The sequence below is a fragment of the Microcebus murinus genome, chromosome 6 (assembly GCF_040939455.1).
Source record: "Microcebus murinus isolate Inina chromosome 6, M.murinus_Inina_mat1.0, whole genome shotgun sequence".
NCBI classification, from domain to species: Eukaryota; Metazoa; Chordata; class Mammalia; order Primates; family Cheirogaleidae; genus Microcebus; species Microcebus murinus.
Genome location: NC_134109.1, coordinates 26,929,372 through 26,948,758, shown reverse-complemented (window position 1 = coordinate 26,948,758; position 19,387 = coordinate 26,929,372). Strand labels below are relative to the sequence as shown.

The following is a 19,387-nucleotide window of genomic DNA, read 5'->3' as shown; positions in this document are numbered from 1 at the left end:
CTGTATTAAAGGAATGGGATAGATTTGTAAGGAGGTCCATTTTATATTCTGTTGGTTAAAAACAAGCTGGGAAAAAAGCTGTAGAGCAGAATGTGTAATATGACCCTTATTTCATTAAATGTAGTGCAGAGAGTGGGGGAAAAGTTTAGGAGTATAACCCCAAACAGTGGCAGGCAGGAGACATCTAGTTTTGCTCCATTTATATATTGTTTTCTTTCTCAATATGTATTACTTCAGTAATTTATAGTTTTTACCTAAAACGTCTGCCCAGCTGGGCCAGATGATCTGCCGTGTTCAGGAACTAGTGGTCCAAAGCAGAGGAATCCAGGGCGTCTGTCACAAGGGCCGGCCTCCTCCCTCTTGCGACAGTGTCTGTGGGGCGGAGGGGGTACGAGGGCTCTGCACGTGTAACACAAGCACCTGAGCAGTGCTTGTAACAGGTGATTTGATAACCACTCTGGTGAACACTGGTCAGAGGCAAGTTTTAAGGGAAAGGCCTCTACTCTTTGCTACCTATTTTAGATCTTTTTGCCTTAGGCCTCTTGTCTTCCTGAGAGAAAAAACAAGACTGAAGACAGTCAGAATTTTAGACTGCCCTAAAAGTCCTATGACTCAGAAGAGCCTGACTCACTCAGGCCTCAGTCTGTCCAGTATTTCTTAAAGCTTCTAAGACCCCATGCTTTCTCAGTGAAGTGGCTTGTAGCTACCAATTACAAGCAATTGTCTCCTCTGCAGGCACCAATTCTAACAGCAATTCGCTTGGGTACAATTGTGTGGTTTGGAGGAAAAGCAGCAGTGAAGCAAGGAACTTAGATCTGTTCTTGGCTCCAAAAATGCTTTATGATACTTGTCCTTTGTGCATCTTAGTCTCTGTGTCTAAAATTAGCATCAGCACCCTTCCCAGGCATAGCTGTGATAGCTGAAGGTTAGAAGGGTAGAAGCTCCGTCTCTGGTCAACTCTTACCATGCCTAGAATAGAAGAACTGCAGGAATGCATATTCTTCAGAATCTTTGACTTCAATTAAGAAAAACCCACGAAATCTCATCTTCCTATTTCCCTGTCTCTCTTCCCCTATTTGCAAAGGGGTGAATATTGGGAAGAGAACTTGAAGTAAACAGGGTGAGGCTGAGGAGTTCCCTGCCAACTCACTACCTATTAGCCTGTTTGTGCCCCCTCCCACCTGCAGCTTGGAGAAGAATGAGGATTCCGTGGATGTGAAAGTCTTCCTAAATATGCTAAATAAACCAAGTCAGATAACTTAATGCAGTTTGTAAGGACACTTACTTTTTCCCACGGTTTCTATCTTCCAGTTTGGGCAAAGGGCAGGAAAGGCACAGTTCTTGGAACTCAAATAAGGAACAGGAATGCCTAATTTAGCCTCAGAAGAGAAGTCTTTGAAAAATACCAAGAAAAACGGAAGTGTAAAGTGATACCTCAAAAGAAATCAGCGCCGGTACCCATAGGATCCTGTTTCACAGATGTGCTTCAAAACTATTTTGCAAAGCAATCTGTTGCATCTGTGTTTGGGTCAACAAAGGCTTGCTAGCCTCCCAGTTCCGTCATGGAACTACGTGACTAATACTACACATGTAGAACTCAGTACATCAGAACTGCTTTGCTGTGATGATAGTACCAGATGGTGATGTGATTATTGTAAAGGCCCCAAACTACCCACCTAGCCTCGCAAAAACTCCCTCTGCAGACATGCACCTAGCTGACACAAAAGAGCTATTCTGAAATGTGGTTTGGAAGTGTTTTATGTCTGGCCTACTTTGCTCTGAATTATTCTTTCATTCACCAAACAGCTGTTCCAGGATATGGTGCAATGGCAAGGCAATTATTATTAATAAAGAGCCATAGTCTACGCTTCCGATCTCTTTGCATCACCCACACAATGGAGGGGAGCTGGGGAGCCTAACTGCTCTTGAGCCAGTGATTGCTTGATGTCTGTATTAAATACTATGGCTAGAGAGAAGGATCCTTCCGATAGTGTTTTTCGGGCATGTTACATTTAGAATGAAGACCTGCCTGGAGAAGAAAGAAGCTACTTAGTGGTGAAAAAACAAAAACGTGACAAGATTCCTAAAATTCATGATTTGTATGTAAATTCTACAGTTATCTAATATGAAAGAGAGGTAATGCAATGTCAAATAACGATAAACTATTCATAGCAGTAGCTAACTCCAATCTTTTTTTGGTTGGTTTGTCTGGACCATGGTGAGACATTTGTTGACTTTGAAGTACACAAGAGCAAGAGTGAGGCAGCGCTGGCCAGACCCAGCGTGTTCAGGCTGCTGCTGGAGTCATGCTAGCTTGCTGGCTCCACGGATTGCAATGTGCAAGACGTTCAGATTCCCGCAAGCTTGAGGGTGCCTGAGCTTCATGAGATGCTTCAGAAAAGACTGAGTGCTCCGTAGCAGATGGGCATGGGATGACAATGACCCAAGGGTTTGAACAATCATAAACCATATGATAACCTCTTTTTTCTTTACAGCCCCCACAATTTCTGACGTAATACATTTAGAAGGGACTCACTAAACATTTGCTGAATGATGAATAAATAGTGGGGTGGAAGAAAGAAGGAAAGAGGGCTTATTTTATACTGTATTTTGGTTTTCTAGACTTCCTCCCTGTCCCCTCTTCTGGCCCTCCCTTTTTGCTGTCTCGCTGTTGATGGGCAACTTCAGCTGAGAAAGGGTAAAAACAGGCCTGGTGTAGAGTGGCCAGCATCCCGGTGGGTTCTCTTTGTGAGCCTGCTTTTATAAAGGGCTTTGGTGGAATGGGTGGCTCTCCAAGTGGAGACGGGTAGTGAGAGTCTGGTTCTGGGGCCAGAAACTGCTCTCTTCACTCAGATGTGCCGCGACTGGCTCCAGGCTGAAGCTTTAGCCGCGCTGGCTCATCAGGGCTCTCTGGGACTCATGAGCTGCGTCTGGGCTCACACTTGGCCCGGCTTCCTCAGCTCCCTGCACGTCTCTGGAACTTGGTCTTGGGCCACATCCTGCTCTCCCCACTGGGCTTGCCTTGGTTTTTTCACTGTTATGCGCACATGCCAGCTGTTCATTTGTGTCTGACTTCTCATTGCTAGAACCCTCCATCCTCACTGCTCATGGAGTTCCAGATCTCCTGCGAGGTTCTGGACCTTGCCCAAGCCCCTCCGGCTCCTACACTCTGTGCTTGCCGTGAGCTCTTCTGGTCTCAGCTCCTATTGCCATCTGTAGCCTTAACTCCGACTGGGACTGTTACCTCTTCTCCCGATAATCAAGAGCTAGCTGTGACTACCATGTTTCCCCGAAAATAAGACCTACCCATCAAATAAGCCCTAGCAGGATTTCTAAGCATCTGCACAATATAAGCCCTACCCTAAAAATAAGACCTAGTGATGGACATGGCTACGCTGCGTATCTGCACAACCCATGCATTTCGTCGTGGAGCGGTAAAGAAGACAAGCAGCCCTTGTCATCTGCCCCATCATGACAGCTACTATCCCAGAGGTGACCGGAAAGGTACGAGCAGCTCCACCAACAAGGTCGGCTCCCCTTGTCAGGTCCCGGCCATCCTGTGTGTGCTGCAAGCTGAGGCTTTGAGGGGAAAATAACACATCCCCTGAAAATAAGCCCTAGGGTGTCTTCTTGAGGAAAAATAAATATAAGACCCTGTCTTATTTTCGGGGAAACATGGTAGCTGTGACTAGCTATGACTAGCTGTGTCTAGCTGTGACTCAGTGATCCCTAAGCCTAGAGGAAGTTACCATATTCTATCATCAGTTTCCTTGTCTGTCTCTCGCTCTCTTTTTTTAAGCGTGAAATGAAGTTGTTTTGTTTTTTTTTGAGACACAGTCTCGCTTTGTTGCCCAGGTTAGAGTGAGTGCCATGGCGTCAGCCTAGCTCACAGCAACCTCAAACTCCTGGGCTCAAGCGATCCTCCTGCCTCAGCCTCCCGAGTGCCACCATGCCTGGCTAATTTTTTTTCTATATATTTTAGTTGGCCAATTAATTTCTTAGTAGAGACAGGGTCTCGCTCTTGCTCAGGCTGGTTTCAAACTCCTGACCTCGAGCTACCCACCCACCTCGGCCTCCCAGAATGCTAGGATTACAGGCGTGAGCCACCTCGCCCGGCCATGAAATGAAGTTTATTGAGGAAGGACAAGATAGGTTTACAGAGCAAGAGCAAGATACAGGTTCACAAGTAAGAGCAAGATATGTTCGACACAGAACGATGCCCCTCTGTTGTAACAAAACGGGCCCAGTTTCCTTGTCTCTCTTCCTGACTTTAAAGCTAAGCCTCTTGAAAATAGAGACTGCCATATGCACCTTCATTTCTCAATACAATTGTGGTGCATGTTACCAAAAAAAGGAACTCTTAAGAATGGCTGCATTTCACATCTCATCTCTCAAGTTTTGCTCTGTTACTATAGCCTCCACTGGCCAGAATCTGATAAAGTTGAACCACCAAGTTTACAAACTAATGAATTCCTAAGAAATTAAAAACAGATTATAAGGGTCAGAATGGGGTGCATGGGGAGGGGTGTGCAATGTGAAGTCACACAGACCTGGGCATGAATCCTGCCTCTTGTAGCTGGGTCCTCAGCAAACCCATTAACATCTCTAAGCCTCAGTGGTTGTACTATAAAAAAGGGATGCCAGCTTCCTCAGAGGATTGTTGTAAAGGTTACAAATAGTGTAGACAAAGCACTGGGTATATAGTAAGCCCTTAAGAATAACTATTATTCTTCTTGTTAGTGAAGCAAGAAAACTTGGATGCCACTCTCAGGTTTATCACTTACTAGCTGTGTGATCGTAGACCAATCACTTAATATTTTTCAGCCTTAGTTTTCTCCCTCGTAAAATGGGGGGGAAAATACTATCACATAGGCCAGGCACAGTGGCTCATGCCTGTAATCCTAACGCTCTGGTAGGCCGAGGCAGGTGTATTGCTCAAGGTCAGAAGTTCGAGACCAGCCTGACCAAGAGCGAGACCTCATTCCTGCTAAGAATAGAAAGAACTTAATTGGCCAACTAAAAATATATATAGAAAATACTAGCCAGACATGGTGGCACATGCCTGTAGTCCCAGCTACTTGGGAGGCCGAGGCAGGAGGATTGCTTGAGCCCAGGAGTTTGAAATTGCTGTGAGCTATGCTGACGCCATGGCACTCTAGCCTGGGCAACAGGGTGAGACTCTGCCTCAAAAAAAAAATACCATCATATCTTATGGGTTGTCAAGAAATTCAAATAAGATAGGGTATGTGAAAAATTATTTTGTGAACCTTAAAATACCATATAGGTGCTAATGATTATTATCATGTATTTTTGGAAAATTAAATGTAAATTAAAAGACATCAAAATTTCTTTGTTCTTATGGACCTTGAGTGAAAAACAAAACAGAACAAGATAAAACCCTAACAGGCGATAAAAGTAATCTATTAGATATTTTTGGCTAATAGGTTGTTTTTATGCTGATGCATGCTACAGAGCTTATAAATTATTAAAATAGGATAATTATCTCTTACACTGCTTAAGTCAGTCTAGGCAGGAAGACCAGTTACATAATTTATGGAGAACTTTTTCTAATTCTCTCCACTCTCAAGAAAACAGTAGTTTGGGATTATGTAGAGCCAGACCTTCTGAAATCGCACCCCATCGTCCTAATAAAAGATACTGAAACACTTTCTTAAATCCCACAAATTGGTCTGACCTAAAAAGGTTTTTAAAACTCCCAGGACGGCTGGCCTCCACGCAGCTCTGGAGAGCGGAGGCCCAAGCCACGCAGCCCACTGGGCCTGGAGGCAGAGCCCCCGACAGCCTTGCAAATCCCCTGAGAACACTCTCCTTCCTGAGGTCATGTGTCCCAGTCTCTGAAACCCCACCTACATGGATTTAGAAGAATAAAGGCCATTTTTAGATAGCAGTGCTTGTTCTTCAGGGTTCCAATTCCGTAACTCTACAAGGATCCCCTTGAAAATGAGCGAAGGTTTTCCCTGAGCCTTCTCTGGGGCACATGCTAATGAATGCAATGCTTTCATTGCCAGGGCTGCTGGCAAATGAACGTTTCTTCCATAAGCACAAATTTGTTTCCTGTATTAAAACATGAGGAAAATAATTCCATTGATATAAAGGCCATTTGGGGCAGGCTGGCCAGGAAATAAAAAAGTGGAAATTCTCACTGCATCATCTTACCAATTGTATAGCACCCCAGTCCCAGTAAACATTACCAGCTGGTTTTTGCTGGTTTTTTTCCTTCTGTAAGACTGAAGTCTACTTAGTCCTATTAATGACAAATCAAGTCATCTGAAAAGGTGGGGGAAGTACAGATTGAAAGTAGTATAACAAGCATTTGCAGAAAGATCAGTCCTGGTCTCAAGTGAAATTATAAGGCCATTAGATTGGCATAATGTAATAAAACCAAGATACCATTTGAAAAGGACCAAAAGAACCCTTGTCTCCTGAAAGAAAATAAAATGTGTAGAACACATCCGGTTAGGTTTAAAGAATAATGCTGCACTTTGATATGACAATTGCTTTCACATAAAGAGATACTTTATAATGTATCAAAAAAATCATATTTTAAAAAACATACCGGCTGGGCGTGGTGGCTCACACCTGTAATCCTAGCACTCTGGGAGGCCAAGGCTGGAGGATCGCTCAAGGTCAGGAGTTCAAGACCAGCCTGAGCAAGATCGAGACCCCATCTCTACTAAAAATACAAAGAAATTAGCTGGACAACTAAAAATTTTTAAAAAAGTAAAAAAAAAAAAAAAAAAGTAAAAAACATGCTCATAGTACTTTCACCATTTCACTGGTTTGGGATATGAACATCAGTCTCTGAGTGTTTAAAGAGGCAAGAAAACAAAACAAAAAACCAGGAACAGGGCTGTAAATTTTCTCTACTCTATCCTTGTCTTTGTTTCTCTTTATCAACAGTTTTTACCCCTAAAATAATTTAACTATGGCCTGATGGAAGACCTCAGGGAATATTTTCCTTGAGAGCAGAGAAACACTTTAAGCCTGAGACTTAGCAGGTGAAGGAGTGCCAGAGGGAAGTGAGGATGACACAGGGAAAAGAGGGAGCAGTGGAGAAGCCCACTCCTCCACTGGGGCAGTCTGGGAATGCAGACTATCCCAAATTACATATATGCAAATTTGCATGTTGGAAACCACTGCACAAAAACAAAAGCCATATTCCTCAATTACAAACCAACCAACCAATCAGACAATTAATAATTTAATTTTATCGCTAAATATGTTGCAAAAGGTAGATATTATATGGCAACCTCCTGTGTCCATGGATGCAAAGGAATGAACTGTCTGTAAACTTAAGTTCCATCTGCTACTCCACTATAGCAGGATCATCTGCTCAAGAAAGACTGACAGGAAGGGCCCTGCCGACCTGAAGTTGCTGGGTGTACTGGGCTGATTCAGGCAAGGCTGTGCTAGTACCTGCTCCTCCTTGCTGCTCTGGGGCATATAGTTAACATCCCTTTGGTTCCTTGTAGTAATTCTATTCTCACGGTGGTTCACAGGGAGGCATGGACTGCTGCAGGCTCTGCCTTGTATCACATCCTGCTTTTCCAAAGAGATGCCAAGCTTGGACCATCTTGCGAAGTTTACCAAGATTGGGTTTAATCTATGGGGAGAAAAAGAATAACTTCAATTAGCAATATGAAAGGCCAGGTAGCATACAAATCTTTCCAAAGTATAGCTATTCAGATTTGTTTAGATTTCTAGTTTCTGGATTCAGAAAAGATTATAGATATTTCCAGAATCAGTGGGACTGAGAACTCTATGTCTAGGTTCCCATTTCTTCAGCAATGGGGACAGGTTTTCTTGTTTTTTTTCTTTGTTATGTGAAACAAAGAATTTTTATTTTTTTTTCCTTTCAAGAAACCGAAATCTAAAGAAACAAAGACTTTTTAGTTTTTGAGATAGAGTCTCACTCTGTTGCCCTGGCTAGAGTGCCGTAGTGTCAGCCTAGCTCACAGCAACCTCAAACTCCTAGGCTCAAGTGATCCTCCTGCCTCAGCCTCCTGAGTAGTTGGGACTACAGGCATGTGATATCATGTCCAGCTAATTTTTTTCACTTTGAGTGATCCTCCCACCTTGGCCTCCGAGTGCTAGGATTACAGGCGTGAGGCACTTGGCTGGCCAACAAAGAGTTTTTAATGGAGTAAAATCAACTAGATGAGCCAGAAAACATTAGTACCTGAAAACTCCATGCAAGAAGAGACTTTATATCCCTTATCAGGAAATGTAAGCAAAAGCATGGATTTTGGAAAGGAGCAACTTGGACATTCCTATTATGCTCTTCATGTTCTCTCTCATTTAAGATTGTAACATGGGCCGGGTGCGGTGGCTCACACCTATAATCCTGGCACTCTGGGAGGCCCAGGCAGGAGGATAGCTTGAGCTCAGGAGTTCAAGACCAGCCTGAGGCTGGGCATGGTGGCTCACGCCTGTAATCCTAGCACTCTGGGAGTCCGAGGCAGGCAGATCGCTCAAGGTCAGGAGTTCGAAACCAGCTGAGCAAGAGTGAGATCCCGACTCTACTAAAATAGAAAGAAATTAATTGGCTAACTAAAAATATATAGAAAAAATTAGCTGGGCATGGTGGCACATGCCTGTAGTCCCAGCTAGTCAGGAGGCTAAGACAGTAGGATCGCTTGAGCCCAGGAGTTTGAGGTTGCTGTGAGCTAGGCTGACATCATGGTACTCACTCTAGCCTGGGCAACAAAGTGAGACTCTGTCTCAAAAAAAAAAAAAAAGAAGACCGGCCTGAGCAAGAGTGAGACCCCATCTCTAGTAAAAACAGAAAACAATTAGCCAGGTGACATGGTGTGAGCCTGTAGTCGCAGCTACTCGGGAGGCTGAGGCAGGACGACTGCTTGAGTCCAGGAGTTTGAGGTTGTTGTGAGCTAGGCTGATACTACTGCACTCTGCCCAGGGTGACAGAGTGAGACTATCTCAGGAAAAAGGAACCTTCCCTCCTTACTTCCCCTCTTAAAAAAAAAAAAAAAAAAAAAAAGATTATAACATGGACAGAAAATGCTCTTAATTTAAACCACTCTGTGCTTTTATCGCATTATCCACATCGCTGTCTGTGGGCTGCTGAGTAATCAGGGCCAGAGCATGATGTGTGGCTCTCCTAAGCTTGGTTCCCTGCCTGGTATCCTAAAACCACAACTCAAGAGATCCTTGGAGATGGCTAGCTACGGTCACAGGTCACCATTTCCAGCAGTATACTGTCAAGAAACTGGATGTTTAAGCTATGTTTTGACAACAGTGAATTTGCTGTGTTTCTACCAGCTTTTAGTGGTCTCAGGAATAACCACCTCTCACCACACCTAGAGCTAGCAGGCAACAGACATTTAGGATACATAAGTCTGTACATGTGTTAAGCTTAAAAACACAAAGCCATTATGTGGATAATCTGATGGTTCAGTCTAAGCTCCATTTTGAATTTGAGCTGAAGATGAAATGGGCGAGGCTTTATATGAAACTTCCAATGCATATTTTTCAAAACTCATACTTTGGAAAGGATTAAGACACATTACATTTGGATAGTAGGAGCTGGAAAAGAAAGATCAACTTTGTCCCCCTTTGCTCCTGTTGGTCACTAATGTACCTGTTTTTCCTGCTCCAAGTGGTCTATATCAGCCAACGGCAGCATGGAAGGTCTCCCATGAGCACACTGGAACGGGAGCTGGCACCAGGACAGAGCTTCAATAAGGCGACAGCTCTCCTCCAGGCTCAGGCCATCGTTAAACTTAATGGCCCCTCAATGAAAGAGAGAAACAAGAAGGTTATGGTATATATGGTGGAAAACCTATGCTGACTCTGGTTCAGAGCCAAATCTCTGGAAAAAGGAACATGTTTTTTAGGCTTCTCTAATGTGGCTTTAATACTGCTTGAAATTGGTGCTTACGGCCATGGATGAAACTAAGGCTTCAGGACTGATTTTCTGTCTCTCAGCTTTTCCTTATGGAGTAATTACCTTTCTAATGCCTGTAGGAGGCATTCCTTAACTTGTTAGGGTCTTGCTTTCAGGGCTTTTCTTGAAGAGACAAGAGGAATATTTTTACCTATTCCTTATGGGTTTGTGAAGTTGAGGTTATCTTTTGTCCACGGATTGTCCAATAGCAATCTCTGATTGTCTCCTTAGAATGTCCATTTGACCTGCCTCCTTTTTTCTAGTTCCCATAATAATCTTCATAATCTAAATTCTGACATTGTTAGAACCTGCCTCTATGCATATATTAATTCACCCAGTCAACAAATATTCATTAAGTATAGACTTTGTGTTAGGAGCTTTGCCAGGCAGTGAATGAGACAGATGCTCTCCCCCCCATGGTGCTTGTGGTCTAATAAGTGAGACAAACAAGAAACAAGTAATTATACAATAATTTAAATTATAAATATAAGTAATATAAAATATAAGATATGACTACATAATAGAAATACCAAACCCATTTTAGGAGATCAGGGAAGGCTTTCCTGGCAAAATGATATTTAAGCTAAGACCTTAGGTTAAGAAAGACACAGCTATTAATAACTGAAGAAGCAGAAAGGAATTTCAGGCCGGGTGTGGTGGCTCCTGCCTATAATCCTAGCACTTTGGGAGGCTGAGGTGGGAGCTCAGGAGTTCGAGACCAGCCTGAGCAAGAGCGAGACCCTGTCTCTACTGTAAATAGAAAGAAATTAGCCAAACAACTAGAAATAGAAAAAAATTAGCTGGGCATGGTGGTGCATGCCTGTAGTCCCAGCTACTCGGGAGGCTGAGGCAGGAGGATTGATTGAGTCCAGGAGTTTGAAGTTGCTGTGAGCTAGGCGGACACCACGGCACTCTAGCCTGGGCAACACAGTGTGACTCTGTCTCAAAAAAAAAAAAAAAAAAAGAAAGGAATTTCAGGCAGAGGAAAAGGCGGGTGCAAAGGCCCTGAGGCTGGCAGAAGTATAGCATACAGGAAGAACAAGACCAAAGAGGCGGGCTGGGATGGAGAGAGTGATGTGAGATGACACTGGCCAGGCAGTCAGGGGCCAAATTATGAAGACCCTTGTGGGCCATAGTAAAAAATAACATTTTTATCCTAAAAGGAATGGGTCATCATTGACATATTTTGGTAGAAGAAAGAACGACGTGCTCAGAGGGATGTTTCAAAAAGATTGTTCTGGGTGCCGAGAACAGCTGTCTGGAGAACAGCTTGAAGGGCAGCCAGAACGGACGTGGGGAACCAAGTGCCCCCAAGGACTCAACCATGGCAAGAACAAGGGGGGTGGCAGTGGAGACAGATGGATGCAGACAGACTTAAGATAGATACGTTTGGAAGGTAGGAAGATGAAATTCGGTGATGGGGTAGGCATGAGGGGTAAAGATAACATAAAGTGGCAAAGGACTTTAGGATATCTGCAGGAGACAGACTAAGGATGGACTGTGGTTACTAAGCTAGGAAAGACAGGAAGTAGCGAGGAGAAGGCTGAGGGAGAGGGATAAAATGGGAGAGCGCTCAGTGTGTTGGAGACCCCATTGTGGTCAAATGATCGCTGCAAGGGATTCTGTAGCTGTCATGATCCCTAGAGCCAGTTCCTATAATACCATTTTCTATATTGTGTCTTATTCCCTTAATCAAGAACCCCTGATGACTCTTTCTCATGTAACTAACTTGCTTCTGCCCCTGTATCTCTGCACAGGCCATTTCTTCTCCCTGTAGTGAACTCCCATTCCATGCTATGAATCCATGTCCCTCGGCTCATTTGAAACTCCACTCAAAATGTATCTCCTCTGGGAGTTACCCCTCCATTCATATCAGTCAGTCATATTATAGTCTAATTTATGTGTTGGTATTTTGCTATGTATTAATAAAAATATTTTTTAGGCTTCATTTTTGGTTACTTTCTTGACCTAAATTGTACCCTCCAAGAGGCGAGCAGTAAATGTGCCTTCTGCCCTTTTGCAATCACTGTACCTCTGCCAGTGCAGAGCACACAGACGCACTCAATAGCCGCTGTGTGGAGGGTCTTACCATGGCAGGCTTGGGAAGCCAACACCTTCTGGACAGTCAGTGGCAATGTCCCTTGGATGCCTCCTGTGGTCTGGAGTAGCTAATGCATAAACACATTATTAATGGGACCATGAAAGCTTTTATGTGTGGTACTTCTGTGTAAAACCCCAAAATAAGAGAATAGCTTACCTCCACTTGTTCTCGAATAAATTCCTACAAAGCAAAAAGGAAATACAGGCATTAATCTAAGTTAAGCTGTGTTTGCCCTTTGACAGTTCACAAAATATCCCAATTTTCTTCATTAAAATATGCCTCCTAAAGGAGGAAGTTTCAGCAATACAGCACTTGTGTACAAATTTATCTATTGTAAGGCACTTTGAATAAGAAATGCCAAGACAACTGAATAGAATTCTTATTAAATATAGAATGTATTTAGCTACTGAGACTTACTCCAGAGATAGTTCATGCTCTAATGAGGTTATATAACCGTGAGAGTAGCCATGATGATTCAATGGGTTCAAAACATCAGGAAGGCCTCTTGTTGTCTGTTTGTATGTAAAATCTTAGCCAGAACAAGTGTGATGTTACATATAAACTGAGAGTAAATACACAGCAATCATCAACACAACTGTGTGCTCAGTATAACACTTGCTTAAATATCATAAACACAAGTAGGCACTTCAGTTCCCACAGGCTTTTTTGGGACAATTCCTTTCAGGTCAAAAAGCTTATTTTCCAAGGCATTTTGTGAGCAGTTTCTCCTCCCTTGCATGTCTCTGTCCCTGGGGTAAATCTTTTCAATAGTTACATCCCTGAGATATTAATATTTATAAAAGAACTTTAAATAAATTTAAAGCAGACACTGTTTTATGCTACCAATTTGTTTAACCTCTAGAGGTAAAAAACTGTTTTGAGATACAGTACATGTAATGATTTCTTATAAAAAAAAACACAGGATATCTTTATTCCTGGAAATAAATCAGCTTCCCAAGATTACAACACAGAAGATTTTCTTTTTAAACCAGAATCAGAAAATTCTCTCCCTTCTCTCATATGCGCTCTAGTCTGCTATGCTTATAAATGAGCAGTTACCACCACCAAGAGCTACGTGGTAGATACTAGATTGTATGTATTTTAAAAGCCACATATTTTCCCAAACAAATCTAAACAAAAAGATGTCTCATAATACCCAACCCACTAACAAAGCTTAACGTGGCTGGAGATCAAACCTAACTTTTCTGGTATTCTCTCTTGTGCTTGTTTATCTAGGATGATAAAACCTCCGTTTGTAAGCCTGGTAAGTGGGAGATGGTCTCGTTCTGAGGTCATTTCATATTTCGATGGTTCAATTAATGCTGAATAATTTAAATAATATTAGAAAGGCTCATTCATCAGGCCAGAAGACAGAACTTTATAGAATGATGTATTAATAATCTTTCAACTGCTGGGATCATGTGGCTATCTCCTCAAAACACCAACTGTTCCAACTTCTTCCAGAATCAAACAAAATCTCTCCTGATCAGCCTGGCTTAATGTAATCAAGATTTTCTGAACCCTAAGCTTTGTTTCAAGTTGAAGTAAACTCCTTAACAGTAGTCTTTGAAGTTCCTTCAGGAAAAGTTTTTCTTATAATTTTCTGGTTAAATATTTAGGAATTGAATTACAATAAAAGATGCTAACAGATCCTATCATTTGGATTGAGGACAATTTGGAGCAGGGGTCTTTGAGAAAATCAGTCTGTGGAGAAGAAAGAGCTCTGCTGGAAACAGAGCAAAGGCTGTCGGATCCAAAGGCAGTTCTGGAAAATACCAAACCAAGGTGAGCCAAGAGCTGGCACTGCCGGCTGCCTCTTCCTCTCGAATGTCTTCTCACCCTTAGCCTACAAACATGCTTAGGTCTCTTCCATCTTAAACCAAACAAAAATCCTCCCTCACCCCATGTCCCGCCCGTACTTCCCAACCACCCCTAACCTTTAGCTATGGCCCTCTCTCTCTTCCCTAAGTAGCCTCGTTCCTGAAGGTCTGCTCAGCTTCCCCTCCTCCCCCTTCGCAGCCTCCTGACCCACGGGGCTCTGCTGTCTGCCCCACCTCATCCCCAGGAAGTGATTGCACAGGATAACCACCGCCCTCATGATAGCTAAATCCAACTTCTCAGGCTCTACTTCGTGGCCACGGTAGACTACTCCCTTCTTGCTTAAAACTTCCCTTGGTTGTGGCCACATGACTCTGTCCTGATTTCCCTCCTCCCTCTCTGAGCAAATATTTTCAATCATCCTTACAGTTTCCTCTCAGCAGCAGCTTTCCAGATCTTTGCCAAAACATATGCACCCTGAAGGCTGGTGTTCCACGAGTTCCACCCTCTGCTCTCTTTCTTTTCTTTTTTCCTTTTATTTATTTATTTTTTTGGCAGGTGACTTGTTCCATGCTCCTTGGTGGATTCCAACATCCATGGCCACTGTCCTGTGCTCTCTTCCTTTTTACTCTTTGTTTTCTCCTGGACAATCTCACTTCCTCTGGCCCTGCTCCAGCTTCTGATATTATCAAAATATATGTACTCTCAACTCTCAATAGATCCCTGCAGCCCAGATTTCTTTTCCAAGTGCTAGATCTGTAAGTTGCCTATCCACTGGACATTCCCACCTGAAGGCACATTCAATGTGTTTATTTTTTTTTTGAGAGAGAGTTTCACTCCATTGCCCAGAGTTTTACTCTGTTGCCATGTCCATGCCATGACATCAGCCTAGCTCACAGCCACCTCAAACTCCTGGGCTCAAGCAATCCTCCTGCCTCAGCCTTCCAAATAGCTGGGACTACATGTCCACACACTACAACACCCAGCTAATTTTTATATTTTTAGTAGAGATGAGGTCTCGCTCTTGCACAGGCTGGTCTTGAACTCCTGACCTCAAGTGATCTTCCTGCCTTGGTCTCCCAGAGTACTAGGATTACAGGTATGAGTGACCACATCCAGCCCTGTATTCATCAATAGCTCCCTAAACATGGGATCTGCTTTAAGTCTCTGATCTGTTTTCTCTGTCAAGAATGCCCTTCTTCCCAATTCTATCCTTGGCAGATTCCCACCATTCTATAAGACTTTTCTTAAGAAAACATTTTTTCTGTGAATTTCCTTAACCTCCACCTCCCCAGGCATAGTATTTCTATTATACTTGTGAACATAACTCTGCTAGCCAAATCTCACTGCACTATAATTATTTAAACTCCTTCTTCCTTATCTTGAGCTGATTATTCTTTAAATTTCTAGCCCCTAGAAACACAGCAGGTAAACACCACGAATGCCTGCTGAAGAAAAGATAAACAGAGAATCTCAAGACAAAATAAGAGGTTATCGTCACTCGGCAACATACTCAACATCTAACGGATGTCTTACCTCCACAATACTCTTGGTCACGGTAGATCTTCCTCTTCGAAGTTCATTGGCTTCTCTTTCTACAAAACAGAGTGGTACTTTCCCCACAAGGACCAAAGAATCACTAGTGTCTGGAAATATCAATTCAAGGCCCAGATCTTCCAGGTTTTTGTGGTAACACCTAAAGAGATAACCTCAAATGTAAAAGTCACATTTCAGTACTGGTTCCAAATACTACTTCATAGTTTCTCCAAAGCTGCCACAGGCTTTAGAAGTTGTGTTGTTTTTCTCACACTTGCATGTGTTTGTTTGGGATTTTCTTATCACATTTTCTTTTTGAATTACGGAACCTTCTTCTCTTTTCCATGGACAGAATCAATTTGTGTCTAAGTCTTGTTCCTAAGTTTTTGTCCTTTACTGGGGAACTGCCAACTTCTTCTTGCTGGCACTTAAAGGAGTCTGGCACAAAGAAAAGGTCTGAGAGTGTTTTGAATCAGCATTAAAGCAGGGAGGTAATTAACAGCCCCAGGAACTGAGAAGTCCTGATTAACGGGACGTAAATAAATGGATCTGCCTCTAATATAAATTATGCCCCAGGGAAAGATATTTATTGGTAGTAGCATATTCTCAAACCTGAAATAAACTGAGAGACAATTCTCTTTTTCATTTTCAATAATTTGTGTTGCCCAGAACAGGGAAAGCATCCTATCTTGTGACTCACTATATGATTTGCCCCTTCCTTGCATCCCAGTGTTTTACTGTCCTCCCTATATGATTATGGTAATGCAAACTAAGAATCTAGAATGCACCCAGACAAAGCAGAATGGAAGCAATTACTGCAGTAACTTTGCTTTCAGAAACAGCACAGCACAAACACAGACTGTTCCAAGAAATAAAAAGGGTGTTCTAAGCCAACTGCTGGAAAAAATTATCAGGGAAACTCTACGCTATACTCAACAGCTGTGATACAGTGGAAAGAACAGCATTTGGAGTCAGAAGCCCTGCCTTTGAGTGCCTGCTCCGCCGCTTAAAACATGTCATGACAATTCATCTGACCTCTCTTGGTCTCAGTTTCCTCATCTGAAAATGGACCGACAGTTATGTTTATGCCTCACAGGATTACTGTGAGAATTTTTACCATCATCATCACATCTTCATGGTGGTACTAACCGTAAGAGTCTCCTTTGTTCCTCTGTCACTGTTATCTCCAGTGGAGGAATGAGAGTGGAAGACAGTAATTTTTTCCGAGCAGTGCCTTGTGGCTGTTGCTTCTCATAGGAATCTGTTGGGAGGATGAGTGGGTAAGAATAGGAAGGGAAGTCTTTTAGATTCAGATAAAAAACACAGCATGGTAAGGCACAGCTGTGATATAACTCTTCCAGTGCACGGTAGTGTGCTCGCTGTTTAGTTTTAGAATTTGGATTTCCACTTTTAATATCAAACTAGTAAATATTTAGCCTGCTTACCAATTTTAGTACTATTTTCCAAAATAAGAAATATAAGAATGAAATCTTAAATTCAAGTGAACACTTCAGTGTTCCCTATAGTTAATAAGTGTGGTTTCAAGGACAGAGGAGGATAATGTGGATGGCTGGGGACAGACAAGGGTCTACTCCACCATTCTCTGGCTCCAGAAGGCTCCCCATTCCTTCAGAAGGGCTTCCCCGTCTCTGAAGAGAATTAGTATTATTTCTGTAGCAAGTAAGTTTTTCTAACACTGTCTTTACTGTATCTTTCCCAACTCTTAGGCCTTCTTTTTTTTCTTTTTTGAGATAGAGTCTCACTCTGTTGCCCGGGCTAGAGTTCCGTGGCGTCAGCCTAGCTCACAGCAACCTCAAACTCCTGGGCTCAAGCAATCCTTCTGCCTCAGCCTCCCGAGTAGCTGGGACTACAGGCATGCGCCACCACGCCCGGCTAATTTTATATATATATATATTAGTTGGCTAATTAATTTCTTTCTATTTATAGTAGAGACGGGGTCTTGCTCTTGCTCAGGCTGGTTTCGAACTCCTGACCTCGAGCAATCCGCCCGCCTCGGCCTCCCAGAGTGCTAGGATTACAGGTGTGAGCCACCACGCCCGGCCTAATTTTTTCTATATATTTTTAGTTTGCCAATTAATATCTTTCCATTTTTAGTAGAGATGGGGTCTTGCTCTTGCTCAGGCTGATTTCAAACTCCTGACCTTGAGCGATCCGCCTGCCTCGGCCACCCAGAGTGCTAGGATCACAGGCATGAGCCATCACGCTCAGCCTAGGCCTTCATTTTATAAGGGAAAGTGAAAACGGTAGTAATGTCATTGCCATGCTAATCCATGAAATATCGCCCGAGGTCCTTGCCTAACATTTTGGCATTTGAGGTTTTTCATTACTTGACCACAGGAGTAAAGATTTTCCTGGTATTTTATCACTTGGTGAGCACACTGCCTCACAATGAGAAAAATGGGTAGCAAAAATGAAAAAGCTTCCTAACACAAATAAGCGATAAATGCTTGTGGTGATGGATGTCCCAGTTACTCTGATTTGATTAGTACACATTGTATGCCAGTATCAAAACATCACATGTACTCCATAAATATATGTAACTATTATGTACCCATAATAATTTTAAATAATTTTTTAAAATTAAAAAACATATATTGATTTTAGAAAGATATGTAAAAAATTAGTGATACTGGTTGCCTCCAGGGAGAGAGACTAGGTGGGATGAGGGACAAGGGTTTACAGGAGACCCTATTGTATTCCCTTTTGTACCTTTCAGAATTGGATCTATTTGATTATACTACTTATTCAAAGACAAATTAAATTTTAAACTCAAAGCGGTATTCTGGGCCTTCTGAGCTGCTGGTGGCCTTTGCATGATGAGCTGTGACGAAGGCACGCCCAGATGACACGGGCACACAAATAGGCAGAGGTTTGTCAGAATAAAGCAGCCCATCCTCAGGTATGTCTGGAGAGCGATAGTAAATACACAGAAAACATGCCTTTGGCCATGTAGACAAGACACACATGTTTGAAACTACTACATTCTTTCAGTTATAACAGAGGTTGAACCAGAAGACTTCAGCTTAATTTTTTGTTTATTTTATTTTATTTTATTTTATTTTATTTTATTTTATTTTATTTTATTTTTTTGAGACAGAGTCTCACTTTGTTGCCCAAGCTAGAGTGAGTGCCGTGGCGCCAGCCTAGCTCACAGCAACCTCAAACTCCTGGGCTCAAGCGATCCTCCTGCCTCAGCCTTCTGAGTAGCTGGGACTACAGGCATGCGCCATCATGCCCGGCTAATTTTTTCTATATATATTAGTCGGCCAATTAATTTCTTTCTATTTATAGTAGAGATGGGGTCTCGCTCTTGCTCAGGCTGGTTTCGAACTCCTGACCTCGAGAGATCTGCCTGCCTCGGCTTCCCAGAGAGCTAGGATTACAGGCGTGAGCCACCACGCCCGGCCCAGCTTAATTTTTTAAACATACAGTGAATTTGTGCTTCCTCACAACAGCCACAGTTAGAAAAACTCTTTCAGCTACGCTAATTGGCTGGGGCGTCAAGAACCTTTTCTGGTGGCAAACTGATCCTTACCGATGATGAGCTGCTCCAAGCGGACACGCTCGTGCGCGGCGTGTTGATCCACCAAGACCAGCAGGTTTCCACCTACATAAGCAAGAAGTACTGGAGTTTCAAATTCTCAGATCAAGATTAGAACAGTCATGCTGCGTTGAGGGGGATAAAGCTTAATTCATTTAACCATTTAACAGCACTAGCACAAGAGAAAACATGCTGAGTAGTAGAGTGTACCTTTTATTTCCTAAAAAAATTAAAATGATGAGGAAACAATAAGGAGTTTATCCCAGATGAAAAACTCTTTAGTTCATCAGTATTTCATTTATAAAACAGAGTCAGGCCAGGCATGGTGGCTCACGCCTGTAATCCCAGCACACTGGGAGGCCCAGGCAAGAAGATCACTTGAGCCCGAGAGTTCAAGATCAGCCTGAGTAACATAGCAAGACCTCATCTCTACAATAAATAAAAT

At 42.7% G+C, this 19,387-nt stretch overlaps 1 protein-coding gene across 4 annotated transcripts in view; it reads right to left on the bottom strand.

Annotated features, from left to right (window-relative positions):
• Positions 1-19,387, bottom strand: part of MLH3 (mutL homolog 3) — a 41,886-nt gene that overhangs the window by 5,711 nt on the left and 16,788 nt on the right. For 3 of the 4 annotated variants that reach the window (XM_012742148.3, XM_012742160.3, XM_076003861.1), the window contains 7 exons: positions 18,937-19,008; positions 16,530-16,641; positions 15,381-15,540; positions 12,183-12,206; positions 12,015-12,093; positions 9,620-9,771; positions 4,116-7,624 (listed from right to left, as the gene is read on the bottom strand). In XM_012742148.3, the coding sequence (XP_012597602.2) occupies positions 7,505-7,624; positions 9,620-9,771; positions 12,015-12,093; positions 12,183-12,206; positions 15,381-15,540; positions 16,530-16,641; positions 18,937-19,008 (719 nt within the window). In that variant the 3' untranslated portion in view covers positions 4,116-7,504. Of the gene's footprint in view, positions 1-4,115; positions 7,625-9,619; positions 9,772-12,014; positions 12,094-12,182; positions 12,207-15,380; positions 15,541-16,529; positions 16,642-18,936; positions 19,009-19,387 lie in introns of those variants that run through there. The other variant, XR_012919699.1, reaches the window with a different exon arrangement.